The sequence below is a fragment of the Pteropus medius genome, unplaced genomic scaffold (assembly GCF_902729225.1).
Source record: "Pteropus medius unplaced genomic scaffold, Ma_sr-lr_union100, whole genome shotgun sequence".
Taxonomy (NCBI): Eukaryota; Metazoa; Chordata; class Mammalia; order Chiroptera; family Pteropodidae; genus Pteropus; species Pteropus medius.
In genome coordinates, this window is record NW_024356247.1 from 655912 (window position 1) to 681469 (window position 25558).

The 25558-nt window shown below is 38.7% G+C and overlaps 1 protein-coding gene across 2 annotated transcripts in view; it reads right to left on the minus strand.

Annotated features, from left to right (window-relative positions):
* Positions 1–21961, minus strand: part of ZDHHC15 (zDHHC palmitoyltransferase 15) — a 52247-nt gene extending 30286 nt beyond the window's left edge. Inside the window, exons 1-4 of one of the 2 annotated variants that reach the window (XM_039859984.1) lie at positions 21722–21961; positions 15945–15971; positions 8746–8840; positions 1709–1829 (exon numbers count right to left, since the gene is read on the minus strand). In XM_039859984.1, the coding sequence (XP_039715918.1) occupies positions 1709–1829; positions 8746–8840; positions 15945–15971; positions 21722–21857 (379 nt within the window). In that variant the 5' untranslated portion in view covers positions 21858–21961. Of the gene's footprint in view, positions 1–1708; positions 1855–8745; positions 8841–15944; positions 15972–21721 lie in introns of both variants that reach the window. The other variant, XM_039859985.1, reaches the window with a different exon arrangement.
* Between the last annotated feature and the right edge of the window lie 3597 nt (positions 21962–25558).

The following is a 25558-nucleotide window of genomic DNA, read 5'->3' on the forward strand; positions in this document are numbered from 1 at the left end:
ATAAAAATGTTCTCTGTATCTATGAGTCTATTTCTGTTTTGTTTGTTTATTTTATTTCACTTAGTGTAATACCCTCCAGGTCCATCCACGTTGTCGCAAATGGCAAGATTTCTTTCTTTTTTATGGCTGCGTAATAGTCCATCGTGTGTGTGTGCGTGTGTGTGCGCGTGCGCGTGCGCCACATCTTCTTTATCCATTCATCTATTAATGTACATTTTGGTTGCTTCCGAATCTTGGCTACTGTAAACAAAGCTGCAGAGCACATAGGGGTGCATGTGTCTTGTCAAAAAGGCATGTTCCTTTCCTTTTCATCTCCTCTGTGTTTTTGGAGTATGACTGTTTAATGAGATTAAGTTTAATGACTAAAATTATGAGTAATTAGAGCAAATGTAGTCATTCCATCTAAATTGTACATGAGGCACATATAACTGATTCAATGTAATGCTAATTCGGCAGAGTCTGTGTTCATTTCTAGCAGTCAGGGGGAGGGCGGTGACCAAAGTATGAGTACAGTTGAGGCAAGGAGGGAGGGGGGGGGATGCACGTCTGAGTCCTTCAGCATGTCGTTAAAGATATGGCCAATGTCACTGCACAGTTTAAGCCAGCACCTCTCACTTAGAGATGATTAGCAATAGCTGCCTGATTATTCATTCCGCTCTCATTCTTGCAGCCCTACAAGGCTTTCTCTACAGAATAGCTAGGTAGTCTGTTAAAAGGTAAATCAGATCATATCATTCTCCACTTAAAGCCTTCGATACATTTCTAACACCCTTAGAATAACAACCAAACTCCTCACTTCGGCCCGCATCGTCTGCCTTCTGCCTGCCTCTTCAACCTGAACTTGGACCAGTCTCGACCTACGATGCTCCAGCCACAGTGGTTGTCTGTCTGCTCTTATACAACAAGCTTGCTCCTGTCCCGGGGCCTTTTGTACTTACAGTTCCTCTTTATTATTCCGGTCTCAGACCAAATGACATTTCTTCAGAGAAGCCTTCTCTATTACTCTGTGTTGTGGCGACTACAAACGAATGCTTCAAGAGTCCGGGGAATAGTAAGTAGTGAATAGTAAGCAGCCAGTTGGAGACTGGATATCTAATCCATACTGTATGAATCCATTTATGTAAAATTCTAGAGCAGGTAAAAGTAATCTATGGTGGAGAAATAGCAGAATAGTGGTCGTCTTTGATGGCGGTGGTGGGATTTACTGGGAAGGAGCATGTGAGAAATTTCTGGCATGTGGAAATGTTTCCAGAGGTTTTGCTGACACAGGTGTGTACATCTGCGGAAACACTGAATGGTACACTTAAGATTTGTGCGTGTTTTTATATGTATATTTCACCCAGAAAATAACGGTAAAATATTTAGGTGGATATGTACTGATATCTGCTACTTCCTTTAAAACGCACCAAAAAATAAGATTGCCGTGTGGACGATGGATAGAGGGGCGGATTTGTGGACAAATGTGTGATACAGCAAAATAGTAAAATGTTAGTGGTAGGCTGTAGTGGCAGCTATACAGATGTTTAGTGTACAATTCTCCCATCTTGGATCTATGTTTGAAAATTTTTATAAGGAAATGTTCAGAAAAAACTCTCTAGTGTTTTCCAGAAGAGAGGAGAAAAAAGGGTCTAGGCTGAGGATATATATGACCCAGGCTTTCTGAGAGCCTTGCTAATCTAGCCGTCCATTTGACTTGAGATGAACTGACCTCCACTCCCGGTTCTCGTGTACACTGGTAGCTTCTTGGCCATATCAACAAGCATCTGCTTTTGGACCTCAGGTCTCTCTTCATTTTCATAGCGTTCTTTGTCTGTATAGGACAAGTGGAACTGGAAGCAGAAGTCAGAAGCAAGACTTTATTTTCCAAGGGTGACAGGAAAAAATTAAAAACAAAAACAATAGTTATGGAGAAGAAAATATTTGTTATCTACCCTTGAAAGCCGGGTACCTATTTGGCTTATAACTTTCTCTGGATAATTATCTCAATGATCTCATCTGACTTTTATCTCTATCTTCATAACTCCGTGTGATGGGTGGTACTGTTTTATAAATAAAATAAAACTTAGATTAAGTACCTCGAGCATTGTTACATTTCACTCAACTAAGAGTAGCAAAGCTAAGCCCCAAACCCAGTTCACCTTACTCCAAACTCATGCCCTCCCGCCTCCATCATACCACAATATGATGTTGCATTCAGATGTGGACACCTTGCTGCCAGGACCCTGTCAATGATTAACTAGCTTGTTATTAAGTTGTGAGTATTTTTCATAGGTGACATTCTTGGAGAATCCGGATGAGACTGCTTGCAACATTATCTGCATGTCCTAATCTGGCAAATGAGTAAAAATTTGGATTTTCTTGCTATTTCAGAAATGTTTGGGCTGGTATGGCGCTTATTGCCGTGTTTGTGCCATACTTTGCTAATCTTGCAAAAGATGCCAACCATTTTCCAAAGTAATACAGACTCGAAAGCTTTCTTCTGTCTGGGCCAAAGCGTAGGCAGAGGTGAAAAAGAGAAGGATCTGTGTTCAGATGTTCTGCCTTTACACCTCATCTCTGCCACTTAATAGTTAAAAAATTACTTTTGAAAATCAGACACTCTCTATCTAAGTTTCTTATCTATAAAATAGAGGCAATAATACTAACTTCACGAGTTAGTGCAAAAGTGCTAGATAGTAACAAGTAATTACAAGTCCAGTTTCTTAAGTCATTAAAAATATTTGATATTGCCCATATTTTTAATTTCAACCATTCTAGAAAGTGTGAAGTGGTATCTTACTGTGATTTTAATTCACACTCCGCTTTTCATAAATTTATTGGCCATTCGAGTATCTTCTTGTGAAATGCCTATTCGAGCCTTTTGTCCACTAAAACAGAACGAGGTTGTTTGTCTTTTGTGTATTGATTTGTAGGAATTCTTTATATATTTTGGACGCCAGTCCTTTGCTGAGTATTTTCTACCAGTCTGTGGCTTTTCTTTTTACTTCCTTTATGGAAGCATTTTGATGAACAGAAGATCTTGGTGGGAGTGTAAATTTACAGAGCCACTTTAGAAAACTGTTTGGCATTATGTACTTAAGCTAAATATGTGCCCGTCCTATGACTCAGCGATTCCATTCCTAATTATATACCCAAGAGAAATCGGTGTGTGCGTGTGCGTGCGTACCGAAAGACGTGTATAATGTTCATAGCAGCTTTGTTCATAATAGAAAAAAATAGTAACAACCCAAGTGTCCTTCAATTGATGAATGGATAAACCAACTGTGATAAAAGGGAATAGCTAATAGCCGTAAAAGGGAATGAACAAATGAAAGATATGTCAACATGAATGAATCTGGAAAACGTATTGAGTGAAAGGCTTACAGGAAATAGTGCAAACTATGATTCTTCCGTCGGGAGGTTCAAAAATAGGCAAAGCTAATCTATGGTGATGGAAGTCAGATTGGGGGTTACCTCCGAGAGGAGGTCGATTGGGAAGGGGCATACAGGAGATTTCTGAGGTGTTAGAAATGCTCAAAATCTTAACCTGGATGACGATTATAAGAGTGTATAAATAGGTAAAAATTCATCGAATTATATTCTTTACAGCTTTATTCTTGGATTAGAGTATGTATGTTATACATCAATAAAGTAATAAAACTAATAATAAAATACTTAAGATAACTTAAATGTATGTAACTTTAAAAATTGGAAATCAGTAAAATCACTCTATTTTTAAGAAACATACCTAGCGGTGCATCTTTGTGGTGTCATGCCACCCTTCAGTAGAATGAGAACTGAGTTCTGCCCGGGGCATGCAGAGATGTGTAGGGGCACTTTGGGTTATTAGGAGAAACGTGGTGCGCTATGGTCGTTTAGTGGGTGGGAGCCCAGGGTGCTAAGGGTTCTGTGATGAAGTGGACAGATGCACACAACTAAGAATTTTCCCAACCGAAAGACTATAAATCAATGTTATAAAATAGTTAACTAAATAACGCAAATTTAATATAAAACTGTTTTTTTTTTTCTTAAATAAAATTATACCGACTGACTCAAAAAAATGAAGTTTTTAACAATTCTTTTTAATTCTGGTAATTAAAAGTAGCACATCGGGGCAGCCCTTTAATTTGGGGGATGTCTTTGGGAATATAACTTCTTGTGGTACACTGTACTTGCTTGAAAGGGAGAGGCAGAGTTGTTACTGCTTGTATGTGATGAAAACTTTGCGGTTATTCAAGAAATTGGCTTTGGTTTGGGATAGGATGCCATGCCTGGATACCCAATTTCTGGCACTAATTAAGCCTTTTCGAGGATTAGAATGCAATGAGTCAGTAAATGCATGTTGGATGGGACAATAAGTGATAGATTGGGATATACTTGGTATTAGAAAAATCGATATTGTGGCTATTAAATAAGCCCCAAAGACTCACCTTTTCTTTTGACCAATTAAAAATGATGAAGATGTGGTCTTAAACATTACACATTTGCTGCGCTTGTCTAAATCCTGTCATCACCTCACCCAGTTTAGGCCTACACAGTTCTCACCCGCTCATTCTTTCTACTGGCCTACAAGCTTCATAAATAGTGTGAAGGGGACAATTATTTTTATGAAGTTAAAATTCATATAACATAAAATTCCATTTGAAAGTACACATTTGATAGTGTACAATTCAGTTGCATTTAGTACATTCATAGGGCTGTGCAACCATCACCACTATCTAGTTTCAGAATATTTTCAGTGCCCCGAAAGGAAACCCCATATGCACTAGGCAGTTATTCCCTATTCTCTGCATCCCCAGACCCTGGAACCACTAATCTACTTCCTCTCTCATTGGATTTTCCTTTCCGGATATTTCATATAAGTAGAATCAAACAATATGGGCCTTTGGTGTCTGGTGTCTTTCAATTAGCATTGTATTTGTAAGGTTCGTCCCTGTTGTAGCGTGTATCAGTAACACATTCCTTTTTATGGCTGAATAACATTCCATTGTGTGGACATACTACGCTTGATTTATTCATTTTATTCATGTATAATATGGGTGCTTTTAAACTTTTTGGTTATAGTAATAATGCTTTAAAAACAGTTGTTTCTAACCATTTGTTCAAATGCCTGTTTTCAATTCTTTTGAGTATATACCTAGGAGAAGACTTGCTGAATCATATGGTAATTCTATGTTTAACATTATGAGGAACCACAAAACTGTTTTTTACACCAGCTACACCATTTCACATTCCCAGTAGCAATGTCTGAGGATTCAGGATTCTAAGCATCCAAACCAACACTTGTTATTTTCCACTTTCCTTTTTCCTTCCTTCCTCCCTCCCTCCCTCCCTTCCTTCCTTCCTGTCTATCTGTCTGTCTCTTTCTTTCTCTTTCTCTCTCCCTGCCTCCCTCCCTGGCTCCTTATCTGTCTTTCCCTCCCTCCTTATCCATCTTTCTCTCTCTCCCCACACTCTCTCCCTCTTTCTCCCACCCTCCTTCCTTCCTTTCTTTTCAATCATATTGAGTGTGAAGTGGTATCTCATTGTGGTCTCGATTTGCATTTCTGTTGACTAATCTTTTCATGGGCTTGTTTTCATGTGCTTTAAATAGACATTTAAAGAAATGTCTATTTAAGTCATTTGGCCATTTTTAATTGGGTTGTTTGTCTTTCTGTTGTTGAGTTTTAAGAATTTTTATATATTCTGGATACTTGGCATTTATGAGATATATGATTTGCAAATATTTTCTCCCATTGTTTGGGTGGTCTTCTCACTTTCTTAATAGTTTTGTTTGATGCACAAAAGTTTTAAATTGTGATAAAGTCTAATTTATCTAATTTTTCTTTAGTTTCCTGTGCTGATGGTGTCCCATCTAAACCATTGACAAATGCAAGGTCATGAAGATGTTTCCCTATGTTTCCTTTTAAGAGTTTAAAAGGTTAAGGTCTTACATTTTGGTCTTGATCCATTTTTTCTTGTGATAAATATACACAACAACATTCAACCATTTAAACTGTTTTTAAGTACACAGTTCAGTGGCTTTAAGTACATTCACATTGTTGTGTAACCATCACCACCATCCATCTTCAGTCCTTTTTCATCTTTCTAAACTGAAATTCCATACTCTCCATCACCACTTCCCACCAGCTCCTAGCAACCACCATATTACTTTCTGTCCCTGTGAATTTGACTACTCTAAGTACTTCCCATGAGTGCAGTTATACAGTATTTGTCTTTTTATGACTGGCTTATTTCACTTAGCATAAAGTTCTCAAAGTCCATCCCTGCTGTAGCATGTGTCAGAATGTCCTTCCTTTTTAAAGCTGAATAATATTCCATGGTATGTACATATCGTGTTTTGTTTACCCATTCATCTATCTGTTGATGATGACTTGAGTTTTTTCCACCTTTGGCTATTGTGAATAATTTATGAACAAATGTTGAATAATTGTGTACAGACGTCTTTTTGATATCCTGCTTTTAATTCTTTGGGGTATGTACTTAGAAGTGGAATTGCTGGATCACGTGGTAGTCCTATTTTTAACTATTTGAGGAACTATCATGCTATTTTCACAGCAACTGAACCATTATACATTCCCACCATCACACAAGGGTTCCAATTTTCCATACCCTTGCCAATACTTGCTATTTTCCACATTAAAAAAAAAAATAGTACATGGAAACTGAGGTGTTCATCGATTGACGATTGGGTAAAGAAGCCGTGGTACATATATGCAATGGAATGTGACTCAGCCATAAGAAGAGATGAAACACTGACATTTGTGACAACACGGATACATCTTGAGATAATCATGTGAAGTGAAATAAGCCAGACAGGAAAAGTTGAGAATGATATGATTTCACTCATATGTAGGATATAAAACTGAAAGCAACAAACGAACAAGACAAACAAAAACTCAGAGAGAGACAACAGTTTAGTGGTTACCAGGGGAAGGGAGAGAGGGCAGGTAGAGTAAGGTGGTCAAATATGTGGTGATGGAAGGAAATTTAACTTGGGGTGGTGAACACACAATGCAATATACATATGATATATTATTGAATTGTACACTTGAAACCTATATAATTTTATTAACCAATGTCACCCCAATAAATTTAATTAAAAAAATAGTTACCTACGTTAAAACTAAAAAAAGAGTAACCATCCTAATGGATACGAAGTGGTATTTCATTGTAGTTTTGACATGTATTTCCCCAATGATTAATGATGTCGAGTATTTTTTCATATCTTTGTTGGTCATATGTTCATCTTCTTTAAAAAAATGTCTATTCAAGTCCTTCACCCATTTTAAAAATCAGGTTGTTGGGGTTTTTTCCTTGTAGAGTTACAATAGTTCTTTTACATTCTGAACATTTAACCCCTTGCCAGATATATCATTTGTGAATATTTTCTCCCATTCTATATGTTGCCTTTTCACTCTGTTGGTTGTGTTTTGATGTCCAGAAGTTTTAAATTTTGAAGTAGTGCAATTATCTATTTTCAATTCTGTTTTGGTGTCAAATCCAAGAAATACTTGCCAAATTCAATGTCATAAACCTTATCTCCTATGTTTTCTTCTAAGGGTTTTATAGTTTTGGCTTTTTAGGTTTAGGTCTTTAATCCATTTGAGTTTACTTTTGTCTATGGTGTAAGGTAAGGGTCCACCTTCATTATTTCGCATACGCATAATCAGTTTTCCCAGCACCATTTGTTGGAAAGACTGTTTTCCCCATTGAGTGGCCTTGGTACTCTATTCAAAAAATCCTCTGACCATATGTGTGAGGGTTTCTTTCTTGGCAATTTCTTCCATTAGTCTCTGTGTCTGTACCACACTGTTTCGATTACTGTAGCTTTGCAGTAAGTTTAGACATGTGGAAGTGTGACACCTCTAACTTTGTCTTTTCCAAGATTGTTTCGGCTACTTGGGGTTTCTAGAGATTCCATATGATTTTTAGGATGGAATCTTTCTATTTATGAAAAAAACATCACTGGGATTTTGACAGAGATTAGAACGAATCTGTAAACTACTTTGGGTAGTAATGACATCTTTAACATTATCTTTTCCAATTCATGAAATTGGGACATATTTACATTTATTTGTTTCTAATTGTATTTGGAAATTTTTTTTAGTTTTTAGTGTATAAGATTTTCACCCTCTTAGTTAAGTTAATTCTTAAGTATTTTATTTTTTCATGCTATTTTATTTCTTTGAGGTGAAGTTTTAGTTAAAAATTATATTTCTCCAATAGATATATATGCTTTTACGTGTTATCTATTTCTTTTTGTTTGTTTTTTTCAATAACAGTAGACATCCAATATTATATTAGTTTCAGGTGTATAGTATAGTGGTTAGACAATTCTGTAGCTTACAAAATGATCCCCCCCAATTATAAACTGAAAATGATCGATTTAACTGTTGTAGCTTTTTTCCTAAAAGTGGTCTTCCAGAGTCTCACCGAGTTCTAAACTAATGCAGTTTTGTAGAATTGAACAAGACGAGGTTTCAGAATCCAAGTGGGTTCTCATTTCTCTAATTATATTACCACTGCATGTAGTGCTTTCCTAGTTTTCAATATATCTATCCATGGCTGGTGAATTCAAGAACTCTTTCAATAGACAATCCTACCCTTTATTTACCTTTATCCCTAAGTCCTTTTTAAAGATTACCCTGAATCTCTCTTTTGTAATGGAAAGTTTTTTGTTCCTCTTTTTGCCCTCTTCTCGGCCTTTTTGGCATATCCGCTTTCCTCTCTTTTTAGCCTTTATGAAGTAACCAATATTCTTACCTTCTGGTTTGGCTGTTGTGGCAGTGTAAAAATAGACTTCCAGTAGGTCCAGGTAAAGAACACAAAGATGGCATGGTAGAATATGAGGTAGATAACTGAAATTTAAGAAAAAAAAGTATTTACACTGTCTTTTTGTCCATTTCTAAGAGTTCAGAAAGACATAGATCTCAACAAGAAATGTCTATTTTGTTTTCCTATTACCAAGTATTTTTGTATTACTATGAAATATTAATTCTTACTTTGTCCCACACAGTGACAGAAACAATTTATAATGCCAAATTTTAAACCCAAAGGAAACCGTCAACAAATCAAAAAGACAATCTTCCAAATGGGAGAAAATATTCGCCAATGATACATCTGATAAGGAGTTAATATCCAAAATTTATAAAGGACTCATACAATTCAACCCAAACAAAAGCAATCCAATTTAAAAAGGGACAGATAAAATTCAACACCAAAAAAAAACAAACAAAAAAAAAACCACCCCAAGCAATCCAATTAAAAAATGGGCAGAGGACCTGAATAGGCGTTTCTCCAAAGAGGACATACAGATGGCCAACAGATATAAAAGATGCTCAACATCACTAATCATCAGGGAAATGCAAATTACAACCACAAAGAGATATCGCCTCACACCTGTCAGAATGGCTATCACCAGTAAATCAAAGATCAAGTGTCATTAAAAAATAAAGACTGAGATTTGGAAAACTTTTAAAAATAGCCTACTGAAATTGATCATAGGCATATCCTATGACCCAAAGACCGAGTGCTGGAGGGGATGTGGAGGAAAAAGAACCCTCATACGCTGCTGGGAGGAATGCAGATGGGTGTAGCCACTATGAAAACCAGCTGGAAGTTTCCTCAAAACATTAAAAATAGAACTACCTTACGGAAGACGCATGTTTTAAAAGCTGCCATTTGATTCTGGGACTAAAGGGAAAACATTGTTTATGATACTGTCAGGGAAGCTACTGTAGCCAGTGGTCATTATCTTTGTCACTATGAGTACTGATGAGATGAGAATGATAGCATTTGCATAGCACTACAGAGTTACAATGTGCTTTGATACTATTATCTCATTTTATTTTTTCAATTAATTTGTGAGATAGGTAATAGGATAGGGATAGTCGATTAACTATAGGGGTAGTGGATTATGCGAAGCCACACGGGTACTAACTACATAACGTAACCAGATTTTAAACAGAGGACTTCTGACTCTAAATCGTAAGTTCTTTTCAGTAGTCTCAAAGACTACACACTTTTGAATCATGCATTGTACCGTTGAGACGATTATAAAAGTGGCTCCTCACTTATTTTTATACCATTTGCCCCCTAATAGCTCTACCGATATGGGAAATCTCAGTATTCTCCACAGACGTCATTATAAGACTGAAGGTCAGATTACTGTTTCATTTTGAGTTCTTGCATGGTAAGTTCTTATTATTTAAATCCATCAGACAGACTCAAGGGAATGATGTTACGACCAAGTTAACGGGGCTGAGCCTCTCACACATATATGACTGAATTGAAAAAAATTGGTCCAGTGCTCCTAGCCCTCTGGTAAAAGATTTCTTTTTATGTGCTTGATTTGTGTAATTGTGAAATCTCATTTTAAAATTCAAGCAACATAAAGTAAAAAGTAAATGTCCACCCTACACATACATCTAATCTCCCACTTCTACCTCCTAAGGTATATAATCCCTGTTTGGTTTGGTGTTTGATGTGTATCATTCCAGATCTTCTTATTTTTATATGTTTATATGTTTATATGAACATAACACATATGGAATTTTTCTAATATTAAAATTTTTTCGTTGTGTTTCTTTTGAAAGGTAATACATCCATCCACAAGGTTCAAAAATTTGAAGGTATAAAATAATGAAAAGTCTTCCTTCTGTCCCCGTCCCTCAAGCACCTAGTTCCCTGGAAGCAAGAAATGTCAGTGCACAACTTTATTCCGTATTCTTTCAGATTTTATACATTTAAAAGCACCAAAACGGTGTGCTTTTTTTCACACAAATAGCAGTATTCCAAACACACCGTTTTTTACCTCATTTCTTTTTCGCTTGCTGTAAGTTGGAGATCATTCACTTAATATGACTCGGAAAGAGAGAGCTTCCTCAGTCTCGTTTTAAAAAGCTGCACGGGGTTCCATTGCACGAATGTACCATAATTTACTTGGCCAGACTGTCTCTGATGGGAACGGTGCTTTCCTCCTCCTCTGGCTAATACAAATAATGCTGTAATGAATAACCTTGTATATATATCATTGGCACATGGACTGAAAATATCTATAGGATCAATTCCCTTAAGTGGGATTGCTAGGCTCAAACCTAGGCCTTTTGGTAGATATTGCCAAACTGCCATTAAAAAAAGTTTTCTTTACAATCTCATCACCAATGAATGAGAGTGACTTCCTCCATTGCCTTGCCCTCGTGAAGTGTTATTACAACTTTTTTATCCTAGGCGGGGCTTTTAAAATGTTTCTTTGTGTGTTATCGTTACTGTTTTTGTTTCTTTGACTTCATGAAGTTTATACAGGGAAGATTCCATAACTATCTAGGTTAGAAGGGACATATGTTAACCCCCGTTCCTTCAGTATGGAATGGGAATATGGGACCTTTGGTTACAAAGAAATTAAGAAAAATAATGTTATGTTTACCCTCTCATTGTGTACTTCAAAGGTAATAAGCTTCAGCAATTTGGATCACCTGAATAGTGAGAACTAAACTGTTACACTTGGTAATATTTTAAAGATATTTATTTTTTGTTCCAATGATTGGGATGGGAACTGTGGGACTGTAACTTGTTTCAGGTCATACTACTAATTCATAACCGGTCTAATCATGAAGCTGGCAACAGCTGGCTCCCACTCCTGTATTCTAAGCTTTCACAGAAGTTATGAGTACTTTTCTATAGATGGGTGGAACATGAGATTAAATGGCCAAGCTAAAGTCATTCAGTAGATCGGCAGAACAGGAACTATACATTAGATTTAATAAAAATCTTAGAGAAAGTCAAGAACATAGAGATCATTTAGTTCAACCTCTTCAGTTTATAGACAGGTAACTGAGGCCCAGAGAGGTAAGTGACTTCATCAGGGTTACCCAGCAAAGTTGTAGAAGAAATGGAACCGAATTCAGCTTTCCTCACTTCTGGTCCAGAGCTCTTTTCCTCAGAACAGTGGCTCTCAAATTTCAGTGTGTATTTAAATCAACTAGGGAGATTATCAGAAGGCAAATTCCCAAGCTCTACACAAAGATTCAGAATCAGTAGTTTGAGGTGGAGTCCAAGAATCTAGCAAGTCCCCCAGGCGATTCTGAGACACATGAACCATGAGAAACAGGGTCTTAGAGCTCTTCGGTTGTTTGGCCTGTGTCCCAAGGAGGAAGCTCCTCTTCAACATGCCGGGCAGGCAATTCACCACATCGCCGCCACCTTCCAGCCCGCGCTGAGTACTACTGAACTATGGATAGGCCCCATGATTCTCAATTTCCTATCTAGAATTACTATCTAGAATAATCATTCTTACAAACTGCAGGGACACTGAGTCTTTCTTTTCAGGTGTGGTGCTCAAGTAAGATTTCAGATAACTAGAGAGATCAGACAGCTAGTGAACTGTATCCGTGAACTGCCACTACTCAATGACCTTGAAATGAAGTGGGGAAACATCTTTTCGGAGCAAGCTGGCACAGTAGAGCCTTTTGCTTATCTGGTAGCGATCACAGTCATGTGATCCCAGAAGCTGCTGGAGCTGTGATTACCATATGAAAGCCAGAAGCTTTTCAAGTGTTTTTTTTTTTTTACTTTCCACAATATGAAAAGGTTTTCAGGAGCAGAAATCAGCTATAGGGAACATGACCAAGTCCCAGAGAAAAGTCCATCTACACATGCAGTCGTTCTGAATCGAGTCGCTGTGTTGCACTGTCAATATCCCATTCTAGGAATAGCTTCTGAAATGAGAATTACTACTTGAGCTTTTTTCCCGAAATAAATGATTTAGAAACACCTTGATAAATTATGGAATCTGAAACTACATGGTGGAAGTAGCATAAAGTTGTTATTACCAACTTCTTCAGCCAGCTAGAAAAGTTGCCTTTTCTAGGTGTCGCTCCCAGGGACTAATGGGAAGTGAGTGATTGTGCGTGTGCGTGTGCGTGTGCATGGGCGCGCATGCATACACGTTCTTGTGTGACTAATAATGAATGCTATGGCTGTCACTGTGGCAATTATCTAACATACCTCTTTTCCTTAAAAGATATTGTTGGAAGCTGTTTAGTTTTAAAAGACACTATTTTCTGTAATATCTTTTGTATAAATTGACCAAAAGCATTGGCCTGGGTGATGGGGTAATGGGGGGAGGGGCGTACCTTTCAACTGCATCCTGTTATTCAGATAGGAACGGCTACTGTAGTTTTAGCAATTGAAAGAGCCCTCACTCAAATCCAATTTTGGCTCAAGCTAGAAATCCCCAGATTATGATCGAGAGTAAATTTGTCACCCAGACAGTCACTTCTCCCTTTGAGTATGACACCTAGCAATGAGGTGTCGACACTAATATTTGAGAGCCTTACTTCGCTTTCATTGCTTTATAAGCTCTAACGAAAAGCTACACCTTGTCTCTCAGCTATTTGAGGGAGTGTTTGGTGAGAACGGGGTTAGAGGCCCATAGATTGTAGTCAAAGAGCTAAGGATAGGTCACGAGAATACAATTGCTCAAGAGTTGTCTCCATGATTTAGCTATCCACTAGGAGAACATGAGATTTTTCTTCAGAGCTGGTTCCAAGGTTTAGCCAGCTGTTTCAGGTGTACAGCACAGTGATTAGACATATAAATCTGGTACCCATGTGACACTGCACATAGTTACTACAATATTACTGACTGTATTCCCTCTGCTGTACTTTACATCACATGACTATTTTGTAACTACCAATAAAAGTACCAGTTTGGGCCTTCTGAGCCACGCTTCTCTTGCTCAGGCCTGCCTCCACGTCTGGAAGTGTACTTTCCCTTCTAATAAAACTTTTCTACTGTAGAAAAAAAAAGTGCCAATTTGTACCTCTTAATCCCTTCCCCATTTTTCACTCATCCCCCTAACCCCTCTCCATCTGACCATCACCAGTTTGTTCTCTGTATGAGTCTGTTTTCAGTTTTTTGGTTCATTTATTTTGTCTTTAGAGCGCACATATAAGTGATATCATATTTGTCTTTCTCTGTCTGACTTACTCCACTCAGCACAATACACTCTAGGTGATCCCTTTACTCTTAGTCTGTGTGTATCTTTCATTCTGATGTGAGTCTCTTGGAGGCAACATATGTAAGGATCTTGTTTTCTTATCCATTCAGCGACCCTATCTTTTGATTGGAGCATTTAATCCACTTACATTTATGGTAATTGTTGATAGATATATAGTTCTTGCTATTTAATTATATATTTTTTCTTTTTTTTTTCCTTTTTTCTTCTTAAAGAAGTCCCTCTAACATTTCCTGGGCAAGAAAAAGTTACTGTATTTCCTGTAATACTGGCTTGGTAGTGATGAATTCTTTTAACGTTTTCTTGCCCAGGAGGCTCTTTATCTGTCCTTTGGTTCTAAATGATAGCTTTCCTGGGTATAGTAGTCTTAGTCGTAGATCGTTGGTTTTCATCACTTTGAACATTTTGTGCTAGTACCTTCTGGCCTGCAAAGTTTCTGTTGAGAAATCAGCTGACTGTTTTATGGGAGCTCCCTTGTAGATAACTAACCGCTTTTCTCTTGTTGCTATAAGAATCTCTTTGAATTTAACCTTTGGCATTTTAATGATGAGGTGTCTTGGTGTGGGCCTCTTTGGGTTCATCTTGCTTTGGACTCTCTGTGCTTCCTGGGCGTGTATGTCTATTTCCTTCACCAGGTTAGAGAAGTTTTTTGTCATTACAGTTTCTTTCTCATTAAAATGGACATAAGTGTGTCTACATCATTGTGTTGATGTAAATATTGAAGGAGACAACATATATACAATACTTAGGAGGGTACCTGGCACAATAAATTATAGTTTCCAGTAATAACAATATTTTTGTCATTGTTCCTATTATGAAAGTGCACTATCTAAACCCCCACCTAATTTCTCTTGAAAGCTTATTGTGGAAAGTTATATATATGTAATCTTTGACCTTAAGAACCATACATAAGAATAAGAAGCAACTCAAGACTTGCTTTAAGGCTATAATAATAGTAGCAAGCATTTAAAGGGTAACCCATATGTGCTTTACTCAACACTACTGTAAATGCTTTACATGCGTTAATTCATTACATTTTCACAACAACTTTATGAGCTAGGAAGCATTATTATTTCTATTCTACACATGAATAAAATGAGCACAAAGAAGGTAAAATAATTTACTAGGATGTAGTGAAGCCAGGATTTGAATTTAAACAGTTCATCTTCAGAACTCATACTTTTAACTATTGCGGTCTACTGTCTTCCCGCCACTCTGCTCTGTGGCTTTTATAGTCAACACCTCTGTTAAATGAGTAACAGCAAACAGGAGATTTAAAATGGCACAATATGAATGCTATGTAGTTAATGAATTAAAATTAATTCCCATGAAGTGAGAATTGAAAGTGGCTATGTAAAGTGGCTACATAAACACTTACGATTATGCCTGATAAAATAATGTAAAGCTAAAGGTTTGTCAAAACTCGTGCTTCACTTATACATTTTTAATGGAAAATACCTTAATATCTTTAGAATGGTAGAATAAACTGCAGACCAAGCCAAGATGGGGATGAGAAGTGGAGAGTAGTACAATAAATATATTGAAAAAGTGAGGGCGAAGGACTTAGCCCTTAAGAGCCCCCAGTAGAGCCTTAGTCCATGCCTTGAAGAGGGGATGATTTGGATTTAAAAAAAGGCAAGGTATCTAGGAAAACAGTGATGAACCAAGAGAGAGCCTAGGATCACTATGGCCAACAGAGTGGCTCTCTGTGCCCTTCTCTATCATAAATCCTGGTAACTTTCAATTCCTGTCCTATAGCCAAAGGGGCCACTGAGAATGTGTTTTGCTCCAACCTCTGGGTAAATTTCTTAAAAACCATCGTCCTAAACTTTTCACTTCTGTGTATTCCTGGGAAAGTTGCTCAAATTATAGGCTTTCATGTAACTCACTTTTAGATAGAAAGAGAGATACCGTCCCCCCAATATAATTCACCGTACCCTCTTACCTTTTTCTGCTGGGCTCAAAACAGTTACTGTGGAAAAAGAGGAAAAGGTCAAAATTAGTGACATTTTAAAACATAATTTTCTAATCCATTTTTCCATAGCATCATTTTTGAGCAATTTAGTCTGTGGTACTTTAGGGACTCATCAGCCTGCTGAGATAAGGGAGGGCAAAGATTAAATTCTATCATTTGCTATCTTCCTTCATCTTAAACCTTGAGTAGTTAAGAATTTCTACTCATTCAACAAATACGAGTATAACTTGATTTTTTAAAAAACAGCAAATGGAAACACTAAAGCTATAAAACATGGTAGTAAGATCTGAAAAGCCGATTAATAAGGAGATGATTATTCATTTTCTCAAAGTATTCACTGTCCAATGTCTTTAAATACCAAGCACCTCTTGTATATTTAGAGGTAATATATAGTGTGGAAGTTGCATGCCAGCTCTGAAGTCAGACTGTCTGGGACAGAAGCCCAGTCACACTATTTTGTGATCCTGGGCAAGATCCTCAACTTCCCTGACAGTACCTACCTCACAAGGTTACTTGAGATTTAAATGAGTTAATGCATGTAGTGTCAAATGAACATTATTATTATATTTGAACTAAGATTTCACACAATCTCAGAAGTGAAAGAGACTTTAGCAATTTTCTAGTTTATCTGTCTCGTTTTACAGATGGGAAAATGGGCTAGAGTAGCATCAAATGATTTGCCCAAGATCATAGAGCAAGTCAGTGGTAGAGTTAGGACTAGATTCCAGCCTCGAGGGCTTTTCCATGTGCTGTGTCTGCCTTTCTCAATCATTTCCTGCTGGCTTACCACGATATATACAAAACTTTTGTCAGAATGTCATTTGTACGAACTGAGGCCTACCGGTCTTTACCGGTCACCACCGACATCTACGTGCACTTGTACTAGGGGCTGAAGAAAGGTGAAATTACAAAGCGTGGCTCTCAATCTCGAGAAGCTTTAAATAGGATAGTTTTTATATACAATGATAAACACTTAAGGGTCAGAAACACGGAGGGAAACCCAGCAAATGAAACTATATTCTAGCGGCTATTTCCTTGGGTTCTTCATCAGTCGTACCTTCTCTTTTTCTCCATTTGCAGGTGTTTTTGTTGAGTCTTTAAAAATTCTCCTTTTAATAATGATTTGAATGGACTTCGTCAGATTTCCATTTTTGTCTGTGCCACCGCACAGAGTTAATCTTCAAAGTATAGGCGAATATTTTTTCTTCCTTACTATTTCTTTTATGACTACAAGCATTCATGAAATCTCTATCAAATGACTAACTGATCCAAAGTTCAAGGAACAGAGACTTTAGAGACCACACATAACAAAGAATACAGTCTTTAATATAGAAAAAAATAACTGAACAAGTGAATAACAACTCAGAACAGGAAGCAAAAACAAACCCGGAGTAGCGAAGAATCAGACTTCTATTTACATAGGTAAATATAAAAGCCATGTAGTATTGTATTTTTGTTTTTCCACTCTTCTTTTATTTACTATATGATTTAAAAGACAAATACATAAAGTTAACATGTTAATTGTAATACACAAAATAAACACTAGGGAAAAAATCCATAGGTACATATAGAAAAAGGAATTAAAGGAAAGCAAAATGAGTACACTAAAAATAAATATCAAATAATAACGCGGTAAAACAGTGAGCTATCACTATACACATATTAGAATGGCAAAACTCTAAAACAATGAAAACGCCAAATGCAGAAAAGGGTATGGCATAACAGAAACTCTCATTCATTGCCCATAGGAATGCAAAATGCTACAGCCACTTTGGAAGGCAGTTTTTCAAAGATATCATGTAAATAGTAACCAAAAGAGAGCTAGGGTGGCTATACTGAGACAAAATAGACCTTAAGTTAAAAATGGATACAAGAGACAACGGAGGATGTTTTATATTGATAAATGGACTAATCCATAAAGATGACATAACGATTATAAAAATCTACATATCTAACAATAAAGTTCCAAAATATACGAAGCAAACTGACAGAATCAAAGAGAGATGCAAACGAAATTCAAATATTAGCTGAAAACTTCAATACCCATTCTCAACAATGGCTAGAACTACTAGACAGAAGATCAATAAGAAAATAGAAGAAGTGAATAACACTGTAAACCAATTAGACCTAAAAAGTCATGTAGAAAACTGAACCCAAGAGCAGAAGAATACACATTTTTTTTCTCAAATGTACATGGAACATGATCTAATAGGTTACACTACAAAAAAAAAATCTCAGTAAATTTAAAAGATTGAAATCATACAAAGTATCTTCTCTGACACATGGAATTAAACCAGAAATTAAGAATTCAATGAAAACTACAAAATTCAAAATTATGTGGAAATTAAATACCACGCTCTTAAACATTCAGTGGATCAAAGAATAAATAACAAGGGAGAAAATACTTAGAGATGAACGAAAACGAAATACAACATACCAAATCCTATAGGATACAGTGAAAGCAGGACTCACAGAGAAATTTGTGTCTGTAAATGCCTATATTATCAAAGAACACAAATCTCAAATCAATGACCTTTATACCTTAAAGAACTAAAACAGAAGAGCAAACTGAACTCAAAGCTAGCGGAGGGAAGGATATAGTAACAAAGCGAGTAAAGAAAAAACAAAATAGAGAACACGAAAACAACAGAATCAATAAAACTGAAATTTGGGACCTTGAAAAGATCACCTAGAATGAGTGAGGGGGAAAAAAAGAGAAAGAATAAAATTTCTAATATCAGAAATGTAAGTGGAGATATTGATAGAAAACTTGCATAAATAGAAAGGATGATAATAGTAGAAACAACTGGATGCCAGCAAATTAGATAATGTAGGTGAAATGGACAAATTCCTAGAAACACAGAAACCAACAAAACTAACTCAAGAAGAAAGAGAAAATCTGAGCTGACTTTTAAGCGAAAAGATTGAATCAATAATCAAAAACCTCCCAACAAAGCAAAGCCAAGACCGGAAGGCTTCACTGGTGAATCGTACCAAATATTTAAGGAAGAATTAACACCTATCATTTTCAAACTCTTCCAAAAATTTGAAGATAAAAGAATACTTCCTAACTCATTCTATAAGGCCAGCATTACCCTGACACTCAAGCTAAAAAAAGACATCACAAGAAAAGAAAACTACCTGCAAATATCTCTTATGAATATAAGTCTAAAACTATTCGATTACTAGCAAACCAATATTAATAACAAGTTACTATTTAATGAGCTCTTATAATGTGTTGTCAACTGTGGTACATGCTTTTCATGTATCATTATTTAAAATCTCATAACGACAATGCTGTAATGGCATATAGTAGGTGCTAAGCAAATATTCGTGGTATGAAAGAACGACCACACAAATAAAGTGCATGTGAGGTAACTGATGTTGACAGAGAATTTTCTCAACCTTCCCCAGGTCTCCTAGTTACTAAATGGTGGAGTTCAAACTCTGAGAACTGTAAGACAAAAACACTACTTTTGGCTTCAGTTCTAATCTCATATCAGAGAGAAAGACATCAGGTTCTATTTCTGTAAAGAAGTTAAGTCCTTAATATTACTTTTTGAGTCCTGTTGAAACTCAGATCTGTTAGTTTGGTTGTGTTGTTTTGGTATCAGGCAGCCTTGACATCCAATTCTCCATTATTTACTAAACAGGTGACTTTAGGGAAATTTGATTGAAGAAACTCAGGTCTCTCACTTGTTAAAGATAGTAAAAAAAAAAATCACAGGATGACTGGTGAAGCCAGAACTGGAAGTCAAGGCTACTTTACCCTCCTGTTTTTTAAATAATGGTAACTGGTGCAAAATGTTAGGAAAACATTGTTCGGGCCAAATAACATACATCTGCAGGCTACATTTGTACTGTGAGTCACAAGTTTTGACCTGTATTAGTTGAGAGGAGGCAGAAAGTTAAGATACTGTGGAGGTTAAAGCATGGACTGTGGAGCCATGCTGCCTGGGTTACCATCCAAGCTTGGCTATTTTGCCAGCTTAGTAACCCTTAGGCCAACTTCTTATTCTGCTGTACCTCAGTTGTCTTGTCTTTAAAATGGGCATAATGATAGTATGTACCTCATCGGGTTAGTATGAAGATTGAAAGAGAGAGAGAGATCATTTGAAAACAGTGTCTGGCATGTAACAAAAACTCTGAAAATATGTTCAATAAAACAAAATAAGCTCTAAGTTTCCTTTCAGCTTTTACTATTATATGGCTTAAGAAGAACTTGTAGGAAGCCGATTATTTGCACTGATTCTAACTTGGTCTTTACCTCCATTTGTTCATCTGCTTCTCAGTTCGCACATCTGCATAATGGGGACTGTAATGGCACCTGCCTTATATGGTTATTGTGAGGATTAAATGAGTTAATATAAAGAGAGTTGATATATCTACAGTACTTAGAACATTGACTAGCACAGACTAAGTAGTATTTAATTGTTAGCCGTTATCATTACTCATTTTTAAAATGATCGTTTAGCAAAGCTCACGTAGGACAGTATTTAAAAAACGGCACAATACGTTTAATAGTGTTTATAACATGGCATTGGTCCTAGACGCAAAGTCCATACCATAGTAATGGAGCGGAACTTTTAACCCTTCAATCAATCATTCAAAAAAGCAAGGCGGCGAGGTCTAAGAATAGAAAAACTTACCGGTCATTGCACAGTCTACTCAATGTACTTCAGTTCCAGATTTAGATTCAAAAGAAAAGTAGCCTAAAATTTGTATGCGTGAAGGCAACTAATTGAATCTGTTTAATAACTTTGTGCATTTTCCATAATAAATCTAAGAAAAAAATGAGGAAAATTCGAACTCTGATGCCCAGGGTCGATTAGAAGAAAATTCTATATTGGAAGAAGAGTTACCTCCTGCCTCCCTGGTTAATCCCAGTGTACCTGGAACAGAGTGTTGCGTCGTCACATAGGTAAGGGAGGGAAGTTATAAGTGGACTTAGATCCTGGGGTTAAAAAAGCGGGACCCTAACCATAATTTCTCAGGTGAGAAGAATGTCGTGTGAAGAAATAAGCAGTCTGGGAAGGACTCGGGAAGGGCCGTCCGACAGGACAGATAGGAGCCCTAATGTGCAGGGAGTGGTGCACTGCGATCTGACACTGGATGAACAGGGAGCGTTATAGGGTGCAAGTTTAAGGGCGCTGGAAGGGGGCTTGTAGTATCGAGCTGACAGTGAGTATCAGTGCAGTCTCCTTAGCGTGGGGATGGGGATTCTTCGGTACGAGAGGGGACCGCTGCACGAGATCGCGTCCCAGTGCTGGGAAGAGCAGAAGCAGTCGGCGAGTGCAGGAAGTGCTTGGAGATTCCTCGTGAGAGGGAGCGGGAAATGGGGCTCCTCGTCGGATGCACTGGTGGGATTCGTCATGTCGGCGGACCGTTTAAGGGTCCGGGGGATGCCGTGTCCTCAGTTTGGTGGGGCGGGGTTCCTCAGAACGAGAACGGGAGGCACAAGTGGTCGTCGTGTATGAGAAAAGGGAGCCCCGTTGGGAAGGGCTAGTGGGGAAGCCCGAGAGACATGTAGGAAGCCCCGGGTGGTCAGCGAGGGCGACGTGGCGGGGCCCTCGTGGGACGGTTCCAGAAATGTTGTGGGCGGCTGGACGTTGCAGGTGGGAAGCTGTGAGGGGAGCTGAAGGCCCGCCGCGGCGTGGGGCTGAGGACCCGGGGGCCGCGGGTGCGGAGGGTGGGGCAGACGGTGCCGCCGGGCACGATCTCCCCCGCTCGGGGCCCGCTGCACTTACCCAGGCAGAGCTCGAACACGTAGGCGTAGTAGGACCAGAGCACGACCAGGACGATCACGAGCACCGGCACCCAGGAAAGCGCGCGGCGGCAGCAGCGCAGCCCCCAGGACAGAGCCATCTTCCAGCCGCGCCGCATCTTCGGCTCGAAGATCGACCGAGCAGGCCTGGTGGCGCTGGGAGGACCTGGCCGCACGGCAGCTGGGCGGCGGGCGGGCGCGCGGTGCGGCGCGCCACTGCCTACCCTGGCGGCGGCCGCCTGGCGGGGCCGGTAGCACCTGTGGGGCCGCCCGGCGCGAGGAGCATGAGTCACGGCGGGGAGGGACCGGCGCTGCTGCCGCGGAAGGCGACCCGTCCGCCGGTCGAGGCTGGGCGCGCCCCGAGCCTCCGCGGCCACCCGCTCGCCGAAGCCCCAGATGCGGGCCGGACGTCTGCAGAACCGCGCGGCAGGGACGCGGGCCCGCCCACGCGCTCTGCCTGCGCTGCGTCCGCGCTTGTCGCCTCTCCGGTCCCCGCTCCTGGCCCTTTCTTTGTCCCCGCCCTGGCCCCGCACCCATGAGATGCACGCAGCATGCAAGATGTGAACCGGAGCATCTCCTGACTTAAAAGCCATCCGACCCCATCTTCCCACTGCTGCTGGAATAATACGCTTACCACGTAGCGCTGCAGCAGCTGCTTGGCTGAAGTCCCCGCGCAGGGCGTTCCCTTCCCTTCCCCGCTTCCCCCTGCCTGAGCTTCGTCCATTTTCAGAATGAGCACACGTATTAGCACAGAAAAACAAATGCGGGACACATCGAAAGCTACAAAAGGGGTGCCATGTAAGCTGAGCGTTAATAATGAAAAAGAGTTTGCCGGGCCCAGGAGAGCGGAGGTCTTTTCAGACTGAGGGGAACATCATTTGCAAGGGCACAGAGTAGTAACGTCCCAAAGTGTTCGAGAAACAGCTAGTATAGCTTGAGGAGACTGTGAGACAGGGAATGTAGGCCGAGAACACCATGCGAAGTCCCTTACAGGAAGCCCACACACGATGCGTGGACAGAATTTCGTAAAGCACATTATGAACAGCCATTAAAGGTTCGGGGACAATGGAATGACATCATCAGAGATGTATTTTTGTAAAAGAACTGGCAGAATTTCAGAGATGATGACGGCCTTGAAACAGACTGATTAGGAGGCGAATTCATTGAACAAATGTTTCTCAAGTAGTTGCTTTGTGTTAGATCAAGTTTAGTATAAAAATAATGACAAAACAGGGGCTCTGTCCCCAAGAAAGTCATGTTCTCATTGCAGCAATACGCGTTCAATGACATAAGTGCAATAATACAAGTACAGCAAGCTTTCGACATTTATGAATTTGATACTCATTGTTTAATGATTTCCAAATGTCTACATCATGAAGAAGCGTGTGGTTTTGCTGAGAGCCATGGCTGATTCATATTCTGTACGACTGCAGTGTGGGAGCAGAGGGTTTCAACAACGTTGCTCTCTGTTCTTTATCCGCAGTTATGTGTGCGGTTCATTTCCTGAATGGAGAAGAGCTTTGCTGTTTCTTTTCAGATTAACTTAATCTCATGGTTGTATTACTAAATTAACGGTATAATTAAATGCAGAGTCATTTCGGTTGCAGTGTTTATTTTAATAGCCCAATTATTTGAGCCCTAAGGTTCTGACACAGATACTCAAACATTATGTTTTTCCAGCTTTATCGAGATCTAACTGACAAATAAAAGTTGTATATATTTAAGGTGTATAACATGATTTGCTTTACATATATGATGTATATGTGAAACGATCACCACAATCAAGCTAATTCATATATCCCTCACCTCGCATATGTTGTACTTGACGTGCAACGTTTTGTAAGTTTAAGACGTACAACATGTTGATTTGCTCTATCTGTAACATGATTGCCATCGGAGTGTTGGTTAACACCTCTATTACATCACATAACTTAATGTCCTCTAGTGTTGGGAACAATTAAGATCTACTGTCTGAGCAAGTTTAACGTTTATAATACAGTTCTGTTGTCTATAATCGACCTACTGTGTATTAGATCTCCGGGCCTTATTTATCTATTAGTTGTAAGTATGCACCCTTAAACAACATCTCTCTCATTCCCTCACCCCTTAGCTCCTCGTGACCAACGTTTTGCTCTGCTTTTAATATTTTAGTGTTTTTTTAGATTCCACATGTAAGAGAGATCATACAGTATTCGTCTTGCTCTAACTTATCTCGCTTAGCATAATGTGCTCATCCATGTTGCTTCCTTCTTTCTCATGACTAAGTAGTACACACACACATATACCAAATCTATGTATATATATTTATACACACAGCACGGCTTCTTTATCCATTCATTCCTTCACAGGTACTGATGTTTCTATATCTTGGCTACTGTGACTAATGCCGCAATAAACATGGGTGTGTGTATGTCTCTTTGGTAACCCGTTTTCATTTCCTTTGGATATATGCCCAGAAGTGGAAACACTGGGCCACATGGTAGTTCTATTCTTAATTTTTTGAGGAACCTCCATACTGTTTTCCGTAGTGGCTGCACTAATTTACATTCCCACCGACAGTGCACGAGGGTTCCCTTTTCTCCACAGCCTCACCAACCCTGATCTGTTTTCTTGATGATTGCCATTCTGACAGGCGTGAGGTGATATCTCATCATAGTTACCATGCTTTTTGTGATGAAAAAAAACTTAAGATGTACTATCTTAGCAACTATCGGGTATATAATACAGCATTATTAACTGTAGTCATCAAGTCGTGTGATGTCAGATCCCCATAACTTATCATCTTAAAACGTTAACATCGTGCCCTTTCACCGGTATCCAGTCCATGACGACCACATTTCTACTCTCTGCTTCTATGAGTTCAACTTCTTTTGGGTTTCACGTGTAGGCGAGATCCAGTATTGGTCTTGCTGTGTCTGGCTTATTTCACTCAGCATAATGTTCTACAGGTATATCCATGTTTTTGCAAACAGCAGGGCTTCCTTGTTTTCATGGTTGAAAAATATCTATCATCTATCTAGTTATCTATATCTATCTATCTATATCTCTATCTATCAATCAATCATCTATCCATCTATCCATCCATCCATCCATCCATCCATCCATCCATCCATCCATCTACCCATATAACATCCCATTTCTTTATCCATCCATCCATTGATGGACAGTAGGTTGTTTCCATATACTGAAGACTCTGAATAATGCTGCAGTGAGAATAGGAGTTGGGTATCTCTTTGAGATACAAATTTCCTATCCTTTGAATGTATACCCAGAGGTGGGATTGCTGGACCATTTGTGACTTCTTTCTTTTTCTTTTTTTATTTTTATTTTTTTTGCCGAACGTCCACAAATTTTCCATGATGGCTTTACCAATTTACATTTGGATGTTAGCCCCATATCAGAGGTATCATCTGCAAATATCTTCTCCCATTTATTTTGGTCACCTTTTTGTTTTATCAATGGCTTCTTTTCTGTGCAGAAGCTTTTAGTTTGAAGTAGTCCAATTTGTTGTTGTTGTTGTTGCTGTGGTTTGTTTATTTTGCTTTTCCACCTCTTCTTTTCGGGGTCAAGTTCACAAAACACACGCTGACACCGAGGTCCATAAGTTTAGTGCCTGCGTTCTCTTCTATGTATTTTGTTTGAGGTCTTACATGCAAGTCCATTTTGAGTTATTTTTTGTGTATGGGGTCAGCAGTCTAGTTTCATTCTTTTGCGTGTGGCTTTCTAGTTTTCCCAACACAAAATTTTTTTCAATTACAGTTGATGTTACATATTGTTTAATATTAGTTTCAGGTATACAAAAGAGTGGTTAGACATTTAT